Source organism: Anabrus simplex, chromosome 14 (assembly GCF_040414725.1).
Source record: "Anabrus simplex isolate iqAnaSimp1 chromosome 14, ASM4041472v1, whole genome shotgun sequence".
NCBI lineage: Eukaryota > Metazoa > Arthropoda > Insecta > Orthoptera > Tettigoniidae > Anabrus > Anabrus simplex.
The window spans coordinates 99,174,286-99,192,443 of record NC_090278.1 but is presented as its reverse complement, the minus strand read 5'-3'; the positions used below and the strand labels follow the sequence as shown (position 1 = coordinate 99,192,443).

Below are 18,158 nucleotides of genomic sequence, written 5' to 3'. Positions count from 1 at the left end.
AAACATATCAGAGTATCTGTTGTTGAACGTGCTTTACGGAAACCATTTTGTGCATCACTAAAAAAGTGTATATGTTCCAAATACCAGCATAATCTCTTGTTAACAATTTTCTCCATTAACATACACACTGTATTTGTCAATGTGATGGGACGATAATTATCTGGGATCGACATGCCCTTTCCTGGTTTGAGTATAGGCACTACAATAGCACAACGCCATTGCTCTGGAAATAATTTGGAACTCCATATATAGTTGAAAATAGTTGAAGCTGTTTTAAAAATTCATATGGAATGGTGTCCGAGCCGGGACTAGATCTGCCGCATTTGTTGAGTTCTGTAACAATTTCTTGCAACTGTAAAATGTCATTATAAGCATAGTTTGGTCTAGGTACAGTTTCACTTTAAGTCTATTGGATCTCGAGTTGTTTTCATGTGAAGAAATTCAGGTTCATAATTGTTATCGCTACAGATTTCTGGAAATGATTTAGCCAGTTGATCAGCTATTTTTTGAGGTTCATTTATTGACCCAGCGACTGGATCTCTTGACAAGTAATACAGAATGATTGTATTTACCACTTATTCTTTGGATTTTATTCCACATAACTTTTTGTGCAGTTTGGGAGATTAAGGACGAGACGAATGTTAACCAGGAGGTTTTCTTACTTTATTTCGTGCTATTGCTCGATATTTCTGAAAATTGATTTTATTTTCAGGCGTAGGATTTCTTTTGTATAGATAGTAAGCACGGTTTTTATTTTTGATAGCCTCTTTACAGGAGTCATTCCACCAAGGAACCATTTTCTTGAAGGGCATAGAAGTTGTTTTCGGGATACTCTGGTCAGCAGATTTACTTATTACTTCAGTGAAGTCTTGAATAATATCATTGATGTGCTTAGAAAGAAATTTATTTGATCATTTAAATAGTTATTTACAGACTTTCTAAAATAATGATTCCCGAGGCCAAGAATTTGAAGAAATATAGTCACCTAAGCAATTTTGAAATCAAAGATTTTATGGCGATTTTAAAATTGCTGGTCAACAACAACAATTTCACACTTGATCAGATCATTTATAAACAAGATGGCCTTGCAATGGGGTCACCGGCCTCGGGGATTTTGGCAGAGATTTATTTAGATTTTTTAGAAGATACACAAATAATTAATAATGACAAATTAAGAATGTTCTATTTTGGTCCAGGTACATAGACTATGCTTTTGTTATTCTGGATGAACGCATATCCGACGCCTCTAACACTCTGAATAATCTCAACACAATAGATAATGATAGAAAATTTACTTTGGAATCTGAAGTAGAAAAATCCATTAATTATCTGGACCTAAAGATAAATAGGCATTCCTCTTCATTTTCTTTTAGCATTTACAGGAAGCCCACACAAACTTCAGTTACAGTATGACAGGATTCGACACACCCCTTAGCTCACAAATGCGCGACCTATAACAGCTTGGTTAATCGTGCATTTAGTGTACCAATGTCCATGCAAGACTTGGACAAGGAACTGAACATTATTCGATCTCTGGCTAAGGCTAACGGCTTTGAAGGGAATTTTATAGAGTGGATAGTAAATTTAAATATCGCCCTCACACAACCCTGACTAAAGATAAACCAGAAGTAAAAGAAATCACAACCTTCAGTTACGAATCTTTTCAAGAAACGTAATATGAGGATTGCGTTCAAAACAGACAACAGAAGTTCTACATAATGCATCAGCTGTTAATAAGGTCAACCCATACTATAAATGAGGTGTACAATAGGTTCGAATGCAAAGACTGCGGAAGCGGATATGTAGGGCAAACAGGACTAGCTTTAATGGTAGATATCAAGAACACCTCGACGGTGTGAAATATAATAGATTTTCAGCCGTTGGCCATGTCCATGAATACAAACATAAATTCACAGACATAAATCACGATCTTGAGATCATGGAAACACTAGCTAAGGGACCGGGGCTTGACATTACAGAAGCGTGTTTAATACATTTAGACCAGTATTATAACGCTAACCTAAATATGAATGAAATTTCGGAGAAACTCAAAGTACTATACGAATGCTTGATTCTGTTACTTGACCAGCTAAGAATTCCAGAAAATTTGTCCGTCTTTCGAACTCTACGTAACAGTTTTTCATACTACTGCCTTCATCCACAACGCCCCCCCCCGACCCTCTCCTCCGTTGTCATCATTCCAGAAACATTCCCCTTGCCGCCCCTTCTTCCCCTTCATTAGCGCTTCATCACATATCACATGACACGAGCAGACACGCTCGTTGTGCTGCAGTCGCCGCGCCACGTACACGGCCATTGAGGTGAGTCGGCTTCATGAATAGTTTGATTCAATCAGGTTTTTATCAATTTATTCTTGCTTTCCATTAACATTGGGCTTTCATCATTACAGGGTTGTATTGAACTGAGAGGCTATGCCCGCTTAAAACATCAGGGTAAATAATCACAGTTCCAACCATTAGATAAAGAACTACGTTTCCACATATCAATAAACTTCAGAAGATGGTGCAGTTTAGCAATTTAATGAACCCAACGAGTTTTTTATCTAATAAATGGCTAGCAACACATCTGTGAAATGAACATTTTAACATTATAGGACTGATTCAGCTCTAATTTTTCAATTTTAAGGTCACTGAATATTGAAGACAATTCATCACTCAGAGATGAGATTTTATATTTTTGACTCACGAAGGTTATCTTGTTGTAAATTTACAGTTTTTAAACCATTAGATAGATATTAAGGAGTTAATTATATCAATATGTTGTTTTATATTGTTATATGTCCAAGTTTTCCTTTACTTATTATGCAGCTGATGATGGTGTCTAAATGAGCACCGAAACTAGTTCTGCAATAAAATATATGTTGTAAAAACCATCTAACAACAGTGTATTTGTAATGAACAAGGTGGAACATACAAGATTTTTATTTCAATTGTAATGAGCTGTATGCAATAATGCAGGCTATGCTTCACATTTTGAAAACCAGCACCTACAATAACTCCTTCATGATTTTTTCCAATTCAAAAAGTGCATTCAGTGCAATAGAAAGTCCATCATCGAAACACATCCTTGTACAAGAAATACAACTGTCGTTTAACAGCATTATGAAAGAAGGCAAACACGTCATCCTTGTGTGGGTACCCTCACATAGAGGTATTCAAGGCAATGAATCTGCTGATCAGGCAGCTAAAGACGCTACATACCTCCCGCTAGGCAATCTAACAATAGCTACCCCTCACACTGACATTATTGCCTGTGTTAAAACAAAATTATACCAACAGTGGAAGATAAAATGGCTTCAAACTCCAAACAGTAAACTCCATGAAGTAACAACGGAATCTACAGTACAACACTATCTTGACATCCTTCACAGGCAAGATCAAGTCCTAATGTCTAGAATACGGATCGGCCACTCCAAGATAAGTCATAGCTACCTCCTTGAGAAGAAACAGCATCCCATTCGTACAACATGCAATAGTGTGTTGACTGTTAAGCACATTGTTACAGACGGTTCACTGTACGACCAATGGTGCCAGTACTACGGTATACCTAAGGAGATTAAGGAGGCACTCTCATCTCCTTCACTGTGCAAACAAATTATCAAGTTTTTCAAAGACACTGGTCTGTATTAAAAAATTTGTTCAGTTTAAAATACCGAAATATTTTATATTCCTCTCATTCCTAACTCTACTATAATTTAATGCAAATCTACCATTAGAAGTCACGATAAGACCTTGCGGTTAAAGTGACTCTAAACTTAGTTAAAAAGAATATATATAGTACATGCGAACATCATGTAAGTCACTGCTATCTTGATCTGTATAGTTGAGACTTATGGCTCCTCATTTGCTTAATTTAAAAGCACCTGTGTATTTTATCTATGAGAAAAACTCAAATGAAAAGTTTGCAGGAATAATCCTCCAACTATGGAAGAATTTAACTTTGAAATTAGGAAAACTGTGTGTTCTGTTGGAGTCCATGAACTGCAGAATGTGTTTTGAAGCCTGATTACAATATCGCAGCTCAGGGGGATCAGTTCAACATCTTCTGTAAATACTGGCGAGTTCAGTTTCATTGACTAGTTTACAACCATGACGCTTCTATGAAATGACCATGTCCGCTCGCCACTGCGGGCACTGTGCTCGCTGTCATTGCTCTTCTCAGTACTCCCCTACGAACTGGGCCACCATCCTCTCCGACACTTCGAAAAATGACGATATCGGCCAAAGAAAGATGAAGGGCGTGTAAATAAAAGGCTCCCTAAGGCCTGGATACCTAATACCGTCAGGATTGGAAAAGAACAATAGTTGACCAAGGGAGGTTGGCCCATGGGGTGTACCAGAAAAGGCAACTACAGAATTTGAGAGCCGAACATGTCCTCGGACACTCCCGGCACTAAATAGTTTCAAGAACCTTGGATATGAAGAAACTGGAAAGGTTGCTCCAATGCTGTGTGGAGATTTAGGTGTGAAGTTATCGTCAGACTTCACCCCAGCAGATATTGTGAAGTTCAAACATGCCGCCATTACCTTGTCTGAGGTTGAGTGGAGTTCCAATCGCTTCCTAACACTTAAAGGAACATTTTGTAATCACTGTTTTAGTAACAGAGAATAAAAGATTGTGTGTTTTTCAAAGACCTTATTAAAATGAGAAGTGCAACATTATGTTTCAGGTAGATCTACTTTGTTTAGCTTCACTGAACTTAGAGAAATAATAGTGTTCCATATTTCAATAAAATAACTAAATATATATGTTTAATTAATTATTAGTACATATATATCTGTTCACTGGTGATGACAATATTACTCTGCTTTGGTGACGTATATGCTCAATGGGAATCATTTGCAGGAAAAATGCGGTGGCTGGTGTGATGGAAGATGAAATAGTGGTGTCGCTCTCAGCTGAATGTACTAAGTGACCACGAAAGTGATAAGAGTGATGTTTCAGGAAGTAGTATAGGATATGTGTTGCCTGAGCGGCGCGTATGGATAACCAATAAAATTGCCTACGTCTCCTTTTATGTCGGTAAGTGGATTTGTGAGCCATGGTAATAAACCTGCAGTGGACTTACAGTACTGGCAACTATTTTGTACGGACCAGCTACTAATCTCAGTTACAAGCGAGACCAATAAATATGGAAAGCTAAAAGATTTTAGTGTAATGCAACCGAATGTCAAGCTACATATTTTTTGTCCCCATCCCCAAGGAAAAAAAGGACGGCTGCAACATTTTCAGCAATAGGAAGGGGAGGTGAGAGATAGTCGCAAAACCTGCGAGAAGCAACCAGTACTTCGCCAATGACTGTATTGCACCCTCCAGATGTATTTCAAAAACCACTGTGTTTTTCATATGCCTTTATATACATTATTAGTTTTGCATTTTGAACCTGTATAAAGTTGTTGCAAATATGTTAACAGATGCTTCATAATAAATCTTCTAGAATAAGATAAAATTAATGAAATAATTACAAGTTGAGAGAAGTATCCCTAAGAAAATATTTCAGGGGAAAAGGGTTAAACACCTTTGAATCCTGAAGTTCACATATTTGAGATTCAACCTATCGAGAGTTCTCACTTGCTTCTGTTTGTGTGTTGTTTCAGGAGAACATGTGCGAGGCAGTCCGTTTGCCCTGCGAGTAGCAGGAGCACCAGATCCCAGCAAAGTACGGGTGTACGGTCCCGGTATCGAGCACGGTGTACTTGCCACTTTCCAGAGCCGCTTCATCTGCGACACTCGAGGAGCCGGAGCTGGCCAGCTCACCGTCAGAATACGGGGGCCTAAAGGTGATGTGTCAGGATGTGTATAATATCACTAACAAGCAGGTTATCAGTGCTTAAAGATAGGATTATCCTGAGAATGAGAGTGGAAAAAATCTTAGTTCGTAGGCAGCATGTTAACACCGGAACTTAAACAACACTCAAAACATAGGAAACAGATGGAGAGTACACATGAAAGAAATACAGTCAAAACTGTTTAAGACGTCCCTCTCTAGCGCGTTTCCCTGATTATTCTGTTATTATTCCAAAGTTCCAATCCATGTTCTATTAAATAAATGTTAAAGAAACCTGGATAGCACATTTACGTCACTCTTTAGTACGTTCGTAACATTCCCACCACAAGAAATTTAAATTTCTGTTCCTGGCAACGTTGCGCGCACAATGCACCAGCGACGACTGCCCTGGGTGAGGATTTGGTAGAGAACTTAATTTCACGGCCCTACCATGTCGGCTTGCAGCTGCAGGCTGCATCAGTCATGAATGACTTTATGACACAAATAAAAACACAAAAATATGGTGGAATCATCTATATTAGGCCATATACTTAGACATGATGGGTTATTGAAGAAAATAATAGAGGTCGATCACGATTAGAGTACATGATGCAAATATTATACGACATGCGATGTGACTCCTGCTACGAACTGAAAAGGAAAGCAGAGAAAGGAGAGCTGGTGCCAACCAGCCTCACGGCTGTTGACTAGAGAGAAGTGAATTGTGTACGTACGCATAGTGGTTTGCAGGACATTCAGTTATGGAGAAGAAGAAACTTAAGACAGTTGAAAAATTGAAGTTTATTGAGAAAGCGGATGCTAATCCATGAAATGAGTGCAAATCACCCAGATGTTGGACATTCCTACGATAATTATAAACATAAATTGTAAGCGATGTGTATAATTTGCGTCTTGAAGAACATTTTTCCTTGATGTTTTGCTGTTTTGGTGATCTACAAATGTATTGTTTCATTAATTATAATTGCAAACATGTGTTTCTTTGTTTTCATCATAAACGTTCAAACCTAACCTTAACACATTAATGACGGGCTACGTTAATTAATGATTTCTCACATTGCTTCATTCTTGTGTGATTTTTTCCTCCCCGCTGTTTATTGATCGAATTATTTCGTGTTGTTTACAAACTAAAGTCTTTGTCAATCGGGATTTACATAGATGCAATGCTTTCGGCACAGGAAGTGTAGTTCCATAACACTCAGTACCGCGTGACCGAGTGTTTTGTCAGGTGTCAGCATGGCGCGCCATAGCAAAGACACCTTGAATTGCATGCTGATAGTTTATCTGATGTCCCCAGTGATTGTGAAAGTGTAAACATTAGTGATCTTTAAGATGTGTGTCCGTCAACATCAAAATATACGCGCGGAAGTGAAAGTACGACATTCAGTTCAGAAGAGTCTGTTGCCGGCGACAATAATACGAGTGAAGATACCAGTGATAGTAGTGACAGTGAGGTTGATGGATGGACAAATAAGGATGAAAACAGAGTCCTAGAACCATTTATATATTTTACAGGCCTCACTTATACGGCCAGTAATTCCGCGAGTATCCCGGAGGTAGTAGATCGTTCCCTAGGCGACGACTTGCTTCAGCTTCTTGTGGAACAATCAAATCTCTATTATGAACAAAATTCCAGGAGGTATAAAGCCTCCCCAAAATCCCAGAAATGGAAAAATATAAATGTGATGGAAGGAAAAAGTACCCTCAGAGCCCTGCAGAGTATGCTCTGCACACAAGAAACGCAAGGACACAAGGTACATCTGTTCGGCTCATCAAGTTCCCTTACACAAGGGCAGCTGCTTCAGGCAATACCACACAAAAATCAAGTACTAGAATCACTGGTAAGTGCTCTCACCAGGTGTCAATAATTTATTTTATGTCATTTAACAGTTACATGTATTTATATTTGATCCTTTCTCAAGCTAGGTGTGCTTCGGTTGCCGGTCCACAGGAAAGAATGGAGTAGTGCGTGCCCGGACAACAATGTGTTAAATTTAACAGTGTTATTGTTTTGGTTTTTTTTTTAGCACGTTCCCTCTTTAGGACGGTATTGTTTTTTTTTCAGTCCCTCCAAAAACGTCCTAACCAGTTTTGGCTGTACGTGGGTTCAGCGGAGACACAGAATAACTAATTGATTAGCTCAAGGTACAGATGAGACTGGCTGAGGAGGATAGCTTAAGGGGCATGAAGTCATAGGGCTGGATCTTGATTTAGGGTTGTGCAGGTGTTTTGTTCATTCACTGAAACTTCCAGCCAGAGTGCAAAACGTTTTGTGGAATTTTAACGTAACCATTTCCTGATGTAGGTGCATTCCGTGTGGAGATGCAGCGAGAGAGCCAGAAGGACCGCACCATTCTGTGCAAGTACGACCCTACAGAACCTGGAGACTACCGTGTAGAGGTGAAGTGGGCTGGAGAGTTTGTCCCTGGTTCGCCCTTCATGGTGATGATCTTCGATACTCAGGAGGAATTGAATCGCTTCTTACAGGTACCTTAGTTGACAATATTCCCTCTACAAAGTGCTCATCGCTTAGGGTATACTAACTGCTGCCTCTTCTTACAGGGCAGTCACTCGCCCGGTTCGGAGCTCTACGGCAGTGTTGGCTACTCCACTGGCTACGCCCACATGAACTTCGGGGGACCCACAACGTCGTGGAGGGGTTCCCAGGCACAGCTGTAACTTACACTGGGCACTGCAATTTGACCAATCAAACAGTAGCTCTTGGAAATTCGTCTAATCTTTTGCTATGCATCTTACACGACAGAGCCGTTCCACACTTCAGGTGCTGCATAAAATTAGTGCTAACGAAGTTTCGTACATTACGTTTCTCATGTGCTCTCCCATAACTGTATGTGATGGCCATTGTAAGTGTTCTGTCATGTTGCCTCCCCATTTGTTGTAAGCTCCCTGTTGGCTCAGCACCCAGACTGGATGCCAGTCATGCTGGTGTTGTTGGAAATTGCCAGAGTCTCACTGCGGACCTGGGAAATCTGTGACTTAAGCCAAGCAATTCACGAAGATGTCATCATCCAAACACCACCTCATTTGAGGACTGTCTTCAGATTTGGATGACGAGTCCTTGGTTTACTTAACGAAGACTCATAATTACTGTTAAGGCTCATAATTACTGTTCACTCAAGTATGTTATTCCATGTAATGAAAAATGTTCTCTCCTGATGGTTGTTGCTGGCCCCACAGTCTAGGCAAGGTGAGCCTGCCTCCTACTTGGAGGCACGGGGTGTGATTCCCGGCCAGGTCAGGGATCTGAGGGCTCGTTTGAAGTCCACTCTGCCTATGTGAAAACACTCGGGGAGCTGTCGGACATGAGATAGTCGCCCAGGTCAAAGAGTGATGGCATGCATCCCCTCGTACGGCCAATCTGGGTTTTGCTTTTGTTAATGATAGTTACCAGACAGCTTCTGAAGTTATTTGAAGCATCGTGGTGGTGGTCATTCTGAACAAATGAAGTAGAAAAGAATTTTAAAATAAAACAAACTTATTTATTCAATGAAGGAATTTTCAAATGAAGTACAAAATAAATCAAAAGGTATTGAATTAATATATAATGAATCAAAAGGGAACATGCGTTCCCTAAGTAACAACAGAACACTTGCAATTTACATACCATTGATTAATCCACTGTCGCACATATAGCAGACGGCGAGATCAGCAGTAGTCACGTCATTGGCTAATATGCGTTCACGTGTTTCCTGCAGGCCAAGGCTCCATCTTAGGCCAGAGAGATCGGAGCCTGCTGTGAGGATGTGGGCCACGGTGAACTCGGCACCACAATAACACATTGGGGGTCTTTCCTCTTTTGGAGATAAGAGTGTCTCAACCATCCATGACCATCCAGCCTACACAATACTCTGGCCTCTCTCCGTGAAGGCGGGAAAGAGGTCCGCCGCACGGTAGTTGTCTTCTTAATTGCTCTCAGCTTGTTGGGAGTTCGGATACCAATGACATTATTACGCTATTATTTAAGAAACTATTTTGGAATACCATGCAGGCTGTTTTGATCTAAATCCCCACGTAGTCAGATTTGAGAACAATCCCGTATTCTTGTGGCCAGTGGTTGTTTTCTTCCATTCATCAGTTCTTACAATCTGCTCAGAAAGATGCAAGTCACAATGATCATGTCAACCCCAGTTTCTAGTGGCTTGCCATTGGTTGACTGTCTAGTGCTGCTACATTGTACTTCTAATTTCTCTCACATTCACCTGCTGGTCTGGAATCCAAGCATGCAGAAAGTTGTCCTAATTGGTGTTAGTTTCGTCTTGAGAACCCCAGCTGCTTGTGAGTTGCATGGAAGAGAGTTTTAATGATTTCCAAACTGCTGAATGTTGGTCAGAATGTGTGCTCATCCCCGTGAACCAAATATGAAGACAACTGGCTTCATTGAACCTTATTGTGTTTGACATTTGAAGGGCATAAACCTGAACCAACAGAGGGGAAAGGAAAGAATTGAGGGTATTGGGAAGGGGTCATCAAAGTGAAGAAACCCATCCTGTACTACAAACAAAACACGGACAACTTTCTAATCATTTATGTTTAGTCAACTGGTGAAATTTTTTTGTCTTTTAATTATGTATTTATATTTCTATGCGAAAGTGAAGCTTGATGTAAGGGGGCAGTAACCAAGAATCCTGATGCACCATAGAGTAAGGATATCAGGCAAAGAAAAGGGAGGGCAGGGAAGTGAAGGAATTCCATGAGCAGAGATGATCTGATACCTCGGGGTAGACATATAACAAGAGTAAGGGGGATGTGAGTGAACTGTTCCTCGGAAGGGAGGTCATTGACAACCATAATGAGGTTGTGAAGCCAGTTAAAATATGCTAGTGTAAAAAAGTGTTATATTGTTAAAGAGATTTTTATTTAAAAATGTGTGGTGTTGGTCTTTATACATAAAAATCTAAATAAACACAAACCACATCACTGTTCATTTTGTTATTTTATTTTCCTAACACTCTTTCTTTCTTTCTTTCTTTCTTTGTTTAATAGTGTGTTGTTTTCTTAATCCTTGTTTAATAATATTTTGTTCTTGAAAGAACATCATCAGATTCTGTCAAATTACCATTTTATTTTCTCTAATTAATTATTATAAATTGATGGAAGTAGTTTTGAAGTACAGTATATAACTTACTGAAGTGCTCAGTAATAAGTCCTTGCCACAAGAAGTGAAAGCAGTCAGTGCTCTGTCCTTGTATCAGCGCTAGCTGGCTAACAATGTGCTATGTAATACTGCAGTGAAGTGAAGTCAGTTGTTACCTTGAATTGAATTTTAAGTTTTACTCTTGATCCTTTTCTCATTATTATCATATTTTATTTGTTTCAGAAAATGTATAGGACTGGTTTGATGGGCTGCCTGGTTTACCGCTAATTTTCCTTATGTCATTTTCTTGTGCTTTTTTTTCTTTCTTCAGATATCAACTTAATCATGGAAATGAATTTGTACTTTAATTGTTGTTATTTTGTCATAGAGGTTGGCTTGGTTACCTATTTGCGATGTATATTTCGATAGCAAAGTTGTTATTAGTACTAAATTAAGGAGCCACTTGTAAGATAACATTTTCAGTGATAAAAATAACGTACAAGAACGTCTAGAGTGACTAAGATGCTAGATAAATTCAGAGAATTTTATATAATTTAAGAATATCCTAACCCACATTCCAGACTTTTCAGTGGGATTCATTAAGCAATATTGTAAAATGTCTGAAATCTTGTTCAGAAATGAATTAAGCAGTGCAAATAGGGGAAATTTTTGAATGTGTACAATCATACAGATTGGTTTGGTTAGATTCTTTTGCAACATTCATTTTGATAGCTCCTTAATATTCAATGATTGGCGTTTATTTTCAATGTTTAAACATTTTAGATCCGTGTTGATTTCTGTGAAATGTCTCTAATTGTGTTTTTGTGTTCTGTGTATGTGGTGTGAAAATTCCTTTTTGTTTGACCTATATATGTGGCGTTTATAAATTCCTGATCTGGAGAAAAGGTCTTTTTTGTTTAGGCTGCATTTGCTGATATATCTTGTTCACGCAGTTGAGGACAATGTATTTTTCTCTTTAATGTGTTTTTTCTGCTGTTTTTACGCATGTTTATTTAATAGTTTATCTACTGTGTCAGGAGGGTGTGTTTTCATTTGCAATTTGTTGTATTACTGTAATGTGTTGTGTTCATTGGTATGGAAGTTGCTCTGTGTTTTGTGTCTATGCGAGTGGTTGGATTCGTTGTCAATAGTGTAAGATGTCCGAGAGAGTTTTCTGCAAATTTTGTATGAGAGGTAGGCATTATTCGTACTGATTGTAATGTCTATAAGTTGTCTTTTCTTATTAGTTACTGGTATCATTGTGAACTTGATTGACTTGTGTAGAGAATTCAATGCGTTCAATAATTTATGCGTTTGTGACATATACGCATAATATATATCTGCTCCAGTCTAAGATTCCTGTAGACAGCTAACCAGTTAAGAAATTCTTTTCAAAGTTATTTAGGAAAATCGTTCACTGTTATACCTGATAATGGTGAGGCGATGGTTAACCCTTCTTTCTCTTTGGCAATGAAATGAAATGAAATGAAATGAAATGAAATGACGTATGGCTCTTAGTGCCGGGAGTGTCCGAGGACATGTACGGCTCGCCAGGTGGGGAGGTCTTCTGAATTGACGCCTGTAGGCGAACCTGCGCGTCGTGACGAGGATGAAATGATGATGAAGACAACACATACACCCTGCCCCCGTGCCAGCGAAATTAACCAATGGTGGTTAAAATTCCCGACCCTGCCGGGAATCGAACCCGGGACCCCTGTGGCCAAAGGCCAGAACGCTAACCATTTAGCCATGGAGCCGGACTCTTTGAAAATAGATTTTGTTGTTGAATGTAAAACTGTTTTGGTTTAAGGTTGTTCTAAGTAGATTAATTATTTTGTTTGTTTCTTGTCTTTTGTCTTTTACACAGTTTTCTATCATTTTGATACTTCCATAAGTAAAAGGATAACATTCTTGTGCCTTTTAAATTTTATTTTTAATTTGTTTAGTTCTTTGAGTAGTTCAAAGTTGTTTTTAATTGATCTGTCATGTTTTAGAGATATTTTTTATTTTATAGTTTGATTGCACTATAATTTGGCACATGTTTTAAATTAACTACTGCTCTAATGGGATATGATTTAATGTATATTTTGGAGAGAGCTCTTTATTGTGTGGTGTTTAATTTTTGATGGTAAATCTGTCATTTTCTTGTTTAGTGAGAATAAGGTTTGTTTTCTTGATTGCTTGCTTTACTACAATTTGAAATTTATTTGTTGGGTTACGTTGTAACTAATGAATTCTTTTGTTTTTTCCTATGTATTTGTCTTTGTGCATTATGACTGTTGTGTTCCCTTTCAAGACAATCGCATTGTGCTTCTTCTTCTTCTTCTTCTTAACTTTATTGGCCACATTGGACCACTCGAGTCTTCCATGTACACTTTTTCTGTGAAGGTTGTACTGTTTGATTCTTCTTATCTGCCCAGTACTTCTTCATTCGTTCTGATCACAGTGTTCTTAATTAGTCTGAAATCTCTTACAGGCCTTCTGTGCTGCTTAACTGTTTTCAATGTAATGTACTGAGTTGCAACATTTGGTTCTTTGACATATTTTTTCGTTCTAATTATTTTTAGGGCTTCATTGGTGGCTATGTTTTTTATTATTTTTCTTTGTGATACTGTAGTATAGTTTTATAAGCAATTTCTATGTCAGTGAATAGCTGTGTTACACTGTTTTCATTTTTGGCTTTTGAACTTGAAACTCTTAACTAGGAGATTTATTTCCTTACCTGAAAGTTAGTGTTTGGTCTATTAATCAATCAATCAATCAATCAATCAATCAATCAATCAATCTCTGATGACAGTTGGCAAGTTTGTTGAAGTTATTGTTTTCTGGTTTAGTCTGTTTATTGCTTAAGTTACTGATTTTGTTGTCAGTGATCTTTAGTTTTTGATGGCTTCTTTGTTTTAACACAATCGTGTAAAAAAATCAGTGTAGGATGTCCATTGAGCGGGGTGCCAAAAATTGCTTAGGTTTAAATGGATGCATAAAATTTGTTTGTTGATTTCTTGTTTCTTTATGTGAATTTATTTTTGTTTCTTACCCATAACCAGTGTGACTGGGATGTTGATATTTTAGCCGATGTTGTGCATTCAGTTTTTATATTTTTTGTATTTGGGAATGAATAAGTTTCTCATGTAGACATGCAATTGATTTGTCAATGTTCATGATTTTGAATTTTAGTGATTTGAGTTATTTGAGTTTTTTGGCTTCATAATTTGGCAGACTGGCTTAATATAATCTGTTAAAAATGAACTTGTATTTTCCAGTGTTGACTCATGTAATGTGCCAACAATTTATTACAATCCTGTAAGACACCTGTAAGAAAACACTATTAAACTAAGAATGACATGAAAGATCATCAGATTCTATCAAATCAATATATAATAATTTATTAGAGACGGGGAAAAAGTGTGATTTGATAGAATCTGATGATCTTTCATGTCATTCTTAGTTCAATAGTGTTTTCTTACAGGTGTCTTACAGGATTGTAATAAATTGTTGGCACATTACATGAGTCAACACTGGAAAATACAAGTTCATTTTTAACAGATTATATTAAGCCAGTCTGCCAAATTATGAAGCCAAAAAACTCAAATCACTAAAATTCAAAATCATGAACATTGACAAATCAATTGCATGTCTACATGAGAAACTCATTCATTCCCAAATACAAAAAATATAAAAACTGAATGCACAACATCGGCTAAAATATCAACATCCCAGTCACACTGGTTATGGGTAAGAAACAAAAATAAATTCACATAAAGAAACAAGAAATCAACAAACAAATTTTATGCATCCATTTAAACCTAAGCAATTTTTGGCACCCCGCTCAATGGACATCCTACACTGATTTTTTTACACGATTGTGTTAAAACAAAGAAGCCATCAAAAACTAAAGATCACTGACAACAAAATCAGTAACTTAAGCAATAAACAGACTAAACCAGAAAACAATAACTTCAACAAACTTGCCAACTGTCATCAGAGATTGATTGATTGATTGATTGATTGATTGATTGATTGATTAATAGACCAAACACTAACTTTCAGGTAAGGAAATAAATCTCCTAGTTAAGAGTTTCAAGTTCAAAAGCCAAAAATGAAAACAGTGTAACACAGCTATTCACTGACATAGAAATTGCTTATAAAACTATACTACAGCATCACAAAGAAAAATAATAAAAAACATAGCCACCAATGAAGCCCTAAAAATAATTAGAACGAAAAAATATGTCAAAGAACCAAATGTTGCAACTCAGTACATTACATTGAAAACAGTTAAGCAGCACAGAAGGCCTGTAAGAGATTTCAGACGAATTAAGAACACTGTGATCAGAACGAATGAAGAAGTACTGGGCAGATAAGAAGAATCAAACAGTACAACCTTCACAGAAAAAGTGTACATGGAAGACTCGAGTGGTCCAATGTGGCCAATAAAGTTAAGAAGAAGAAGAAGAAGCACAATGCGATTGTCTTGAAAGGGAACACAACAGTCATAATGCACAAAGACAAATACATAGGAAAAAACAAAAGAATTCATTAGTTACAACGTAACCCAACAAATAAATTTCAAATTGTAGTAAAGCAAGCAATCAAGAAAACAAACCTTATTCTCACTAAACAAGAAAATGACAGATTTACCATCAAAAATTAAACACCACACAATAAAGAGCTCTCTCCAAAATATACATTAAATCATATCCCATTAGAGCAGTAGTTAATTTAAAACATGTGCCAAATTATAGTGCAATCAAACTATAAAATAAAAAATATCTCTAAAACATGACAGATCAATTAAAAACAACTTTGAACTACTCAAAGAACTAAACAAATTAAAAATAAAATTTAAAAGGCACAAGAATGTTATCCTTTTACTTATGGAAGTATCAAAATGATAGAAAACTGTGTAAAAGACAAAAGACAAGAAACAAACAAAATAATTAATCTACTTAGAACAACCTTAAACCAAAACAGTTTTACATTCAACAACAAAATCTATTTTCAAAGAGTCCGGCTCCATGGCTAAATGGTTAGCGTTCTGGCCTTTGGCCACAGGGGTCCCGGGTTCGATTCCCGGCAGGGTCGGGAATTTTAACCACCATTGGTTAATTTCGCTGGCACGGGGGCAGGGTGTATGTGTTGTCTTCATCATCATTTCATCCTCGTCACGACGCGCAGGTTCGCCTACAGGCGTCAATTCAGAAGACCTCCCCACCTGGCGAGCCGTACATGTCCTCGGACACTCCCGGCACTAAGAGCCATACGTCATTTCATTTCATTTCATTTCATTTCATTGCCAAAGAGAAAGAAGGGTTAACCATCGCCTCACCATTATCAGGTATAACAGTGAACGATTTTCCTAAATAACTTTGTAAAGAATTTCTTAACTGGTTAGCTGTCTACAGGAATCTTAGACTGGAGCAGATATATATTATGCATATATGTCACAAACGCATAAATTATTGAACGCATTGAATTCTCTACACAAGTCAATCAAGTTCACAATGATACCAGTAACTAATAAGAAAAGACAACTTATAGACATTACAATCAGTACGAATAATGCCTACCTCTCATACAAAATTTGCAGAAAACTCTCTCGGACATCTTACACTATTGACAACGAATCCAACCACTCGCATAGACACAAAACACAGAGCAACTTCCATACCAATGAACACAACACATTACAGTAATACAACAAATTGCAAATGAAAACACACCCTCCTGACACAGTAGATAAACTATTAAATAAACATGCGTAAAAACAGCAGAAAAAACACATTAAAGAGAAAAATACATTGTCCTCAACTGCGTGAACAAGATATATCAGCAAATGCAGCCTAAACAAAAAAGACCTTTTCTCCAGATCAGGAATTTATAAACGCCACATATATAGGTCAAACAAAAAGGAATTTTCACACCACATACACAGAACACAAAAACACAATTAGAGACATTTCACAGAAATCAACACGGATCTAAAATGTTTAAACATTGAAAATAAACGCCAATCATTGAATATTAAGGAGCTATCAAAATGAATGTTGCAAAAGAATCTAACCAAACCAATCTGTATGATTGTACACATTCAAAAATTTCCCCTATTTGCACTGCTTAATTCATTTCTGAACAAGATTTCAGACATTTTACAATATTGCTTAATGAATCCCACTGAAAAGTCTGGAATGTGGGTTAGGATATTCTTAAATTATATAAAATTCTCTGAATTTATCTAGCATCTTAGTCACTCTAGACGTTCTTGTACGTTATTTTTATCACTGAAAATGTTATCTTACAAGTGGCTCCTTAATTTAGTACTAATAACAACTTTGCTATCGAAATATACATCGCAAATAGGTAACCAAGCCAACCTCTATGACAAAATAACAACAATTAAAGTACAAATTCATTTCCACGATTAAGTTGATATCTGAAGGAAAAAAAAAAAAAGCACAAGAAAATGACATAAGGAAAATTAGCGGGAAACCAGGCAGCCCATCAAACCAGTCCTATACATTTTCTGAAACAAATAAAATATGATAATAATAACATTTATACATAAATTAAGATTTCTGTCTGTATATTGCTCAGAATTTAAAAAGGATGGTATTTCTGTATCAGTCTTATCCACAGTATCAAAGTAATTAACTTTTTAATTTTGCATAATTTCTGTCTGTCTTTACATGCATCACGAGAAAACGGCTGAAGAGAATTTAATGAAAATGGGTATGCAAATTTGGGGAATAAGTCACTACAATCTAGACCATAATTCCCCCCCCCCCCCCCAATATCGAAATATAAACATTATATGCCAGAAAACTGAATCTTAATGAGTCATTATAGTGCAAGTTACATTATGATACAACTGTTTGACCAATTAGGTAAGGATAGCATTGAACCTGCACACAACGCACTTGTTTCCAAAATCAGACATGGCGGACACACATATTAACATCAATGCACCTTCTGCTTCTAATATTCCACAACCACCCGGCACATTCACTTCACCAGCTGTACAATAAACAACTTGTATGTGAAATAAAGCTGGCTCTCTGATCCACTCATGGAAAATCAATAACCCAATGAATACGCTCTGCACTCTGTTCAGTAAACTCAGCTGTCAAACGGCATCTCAGCAGAAATTTATGAATATGAGTTATAATTATCATCGAGCATAAACAGTCGTATGCAATTTGCCTATAATGGTAATTAAGACACTCGTATGGAAACTATAAAATGAATAAGGCGAGTTTT

The 18,158-nt window shown here is 37.2% G+C and overlaps 1 protein-coding gene across 1 annotated transcript in view; it reads left to right on the top strand.

The window, feature by feature from the left end:
* The window catches only part of jbug (filamin-type immunoglobulin domains fbug), a 292,423-nt gene extending 281,672 nt beyond the window's left edge, over nucleotides 1–10,751 (top strand). Inside the window, exons 46-48 of the mRNA XM_068230428.1 lie at nucleotides 5,619–5,801; nucleotides 8,112–8,293; nucleotides 8,369–10,751. Of these exons, the coding sequence (XP_068086529.1) occupies nucleotides 5,619–5,801; nucleotides 8,112–8,293; nucleotides 8,369–8,485 (482 nt within the window). The 3' untranslated portion in view covers nucleotides 8,486–10,751. The remainder of the gene's footprint in view (nucleotides 1–5,618; nucleotides 5,802–8,111; nucleotides 8,294–8,368) is intronic.
* The last annotated feature ends 7,407 nt before the right edge of the window (nucleotides 10,752–18,158 follow it).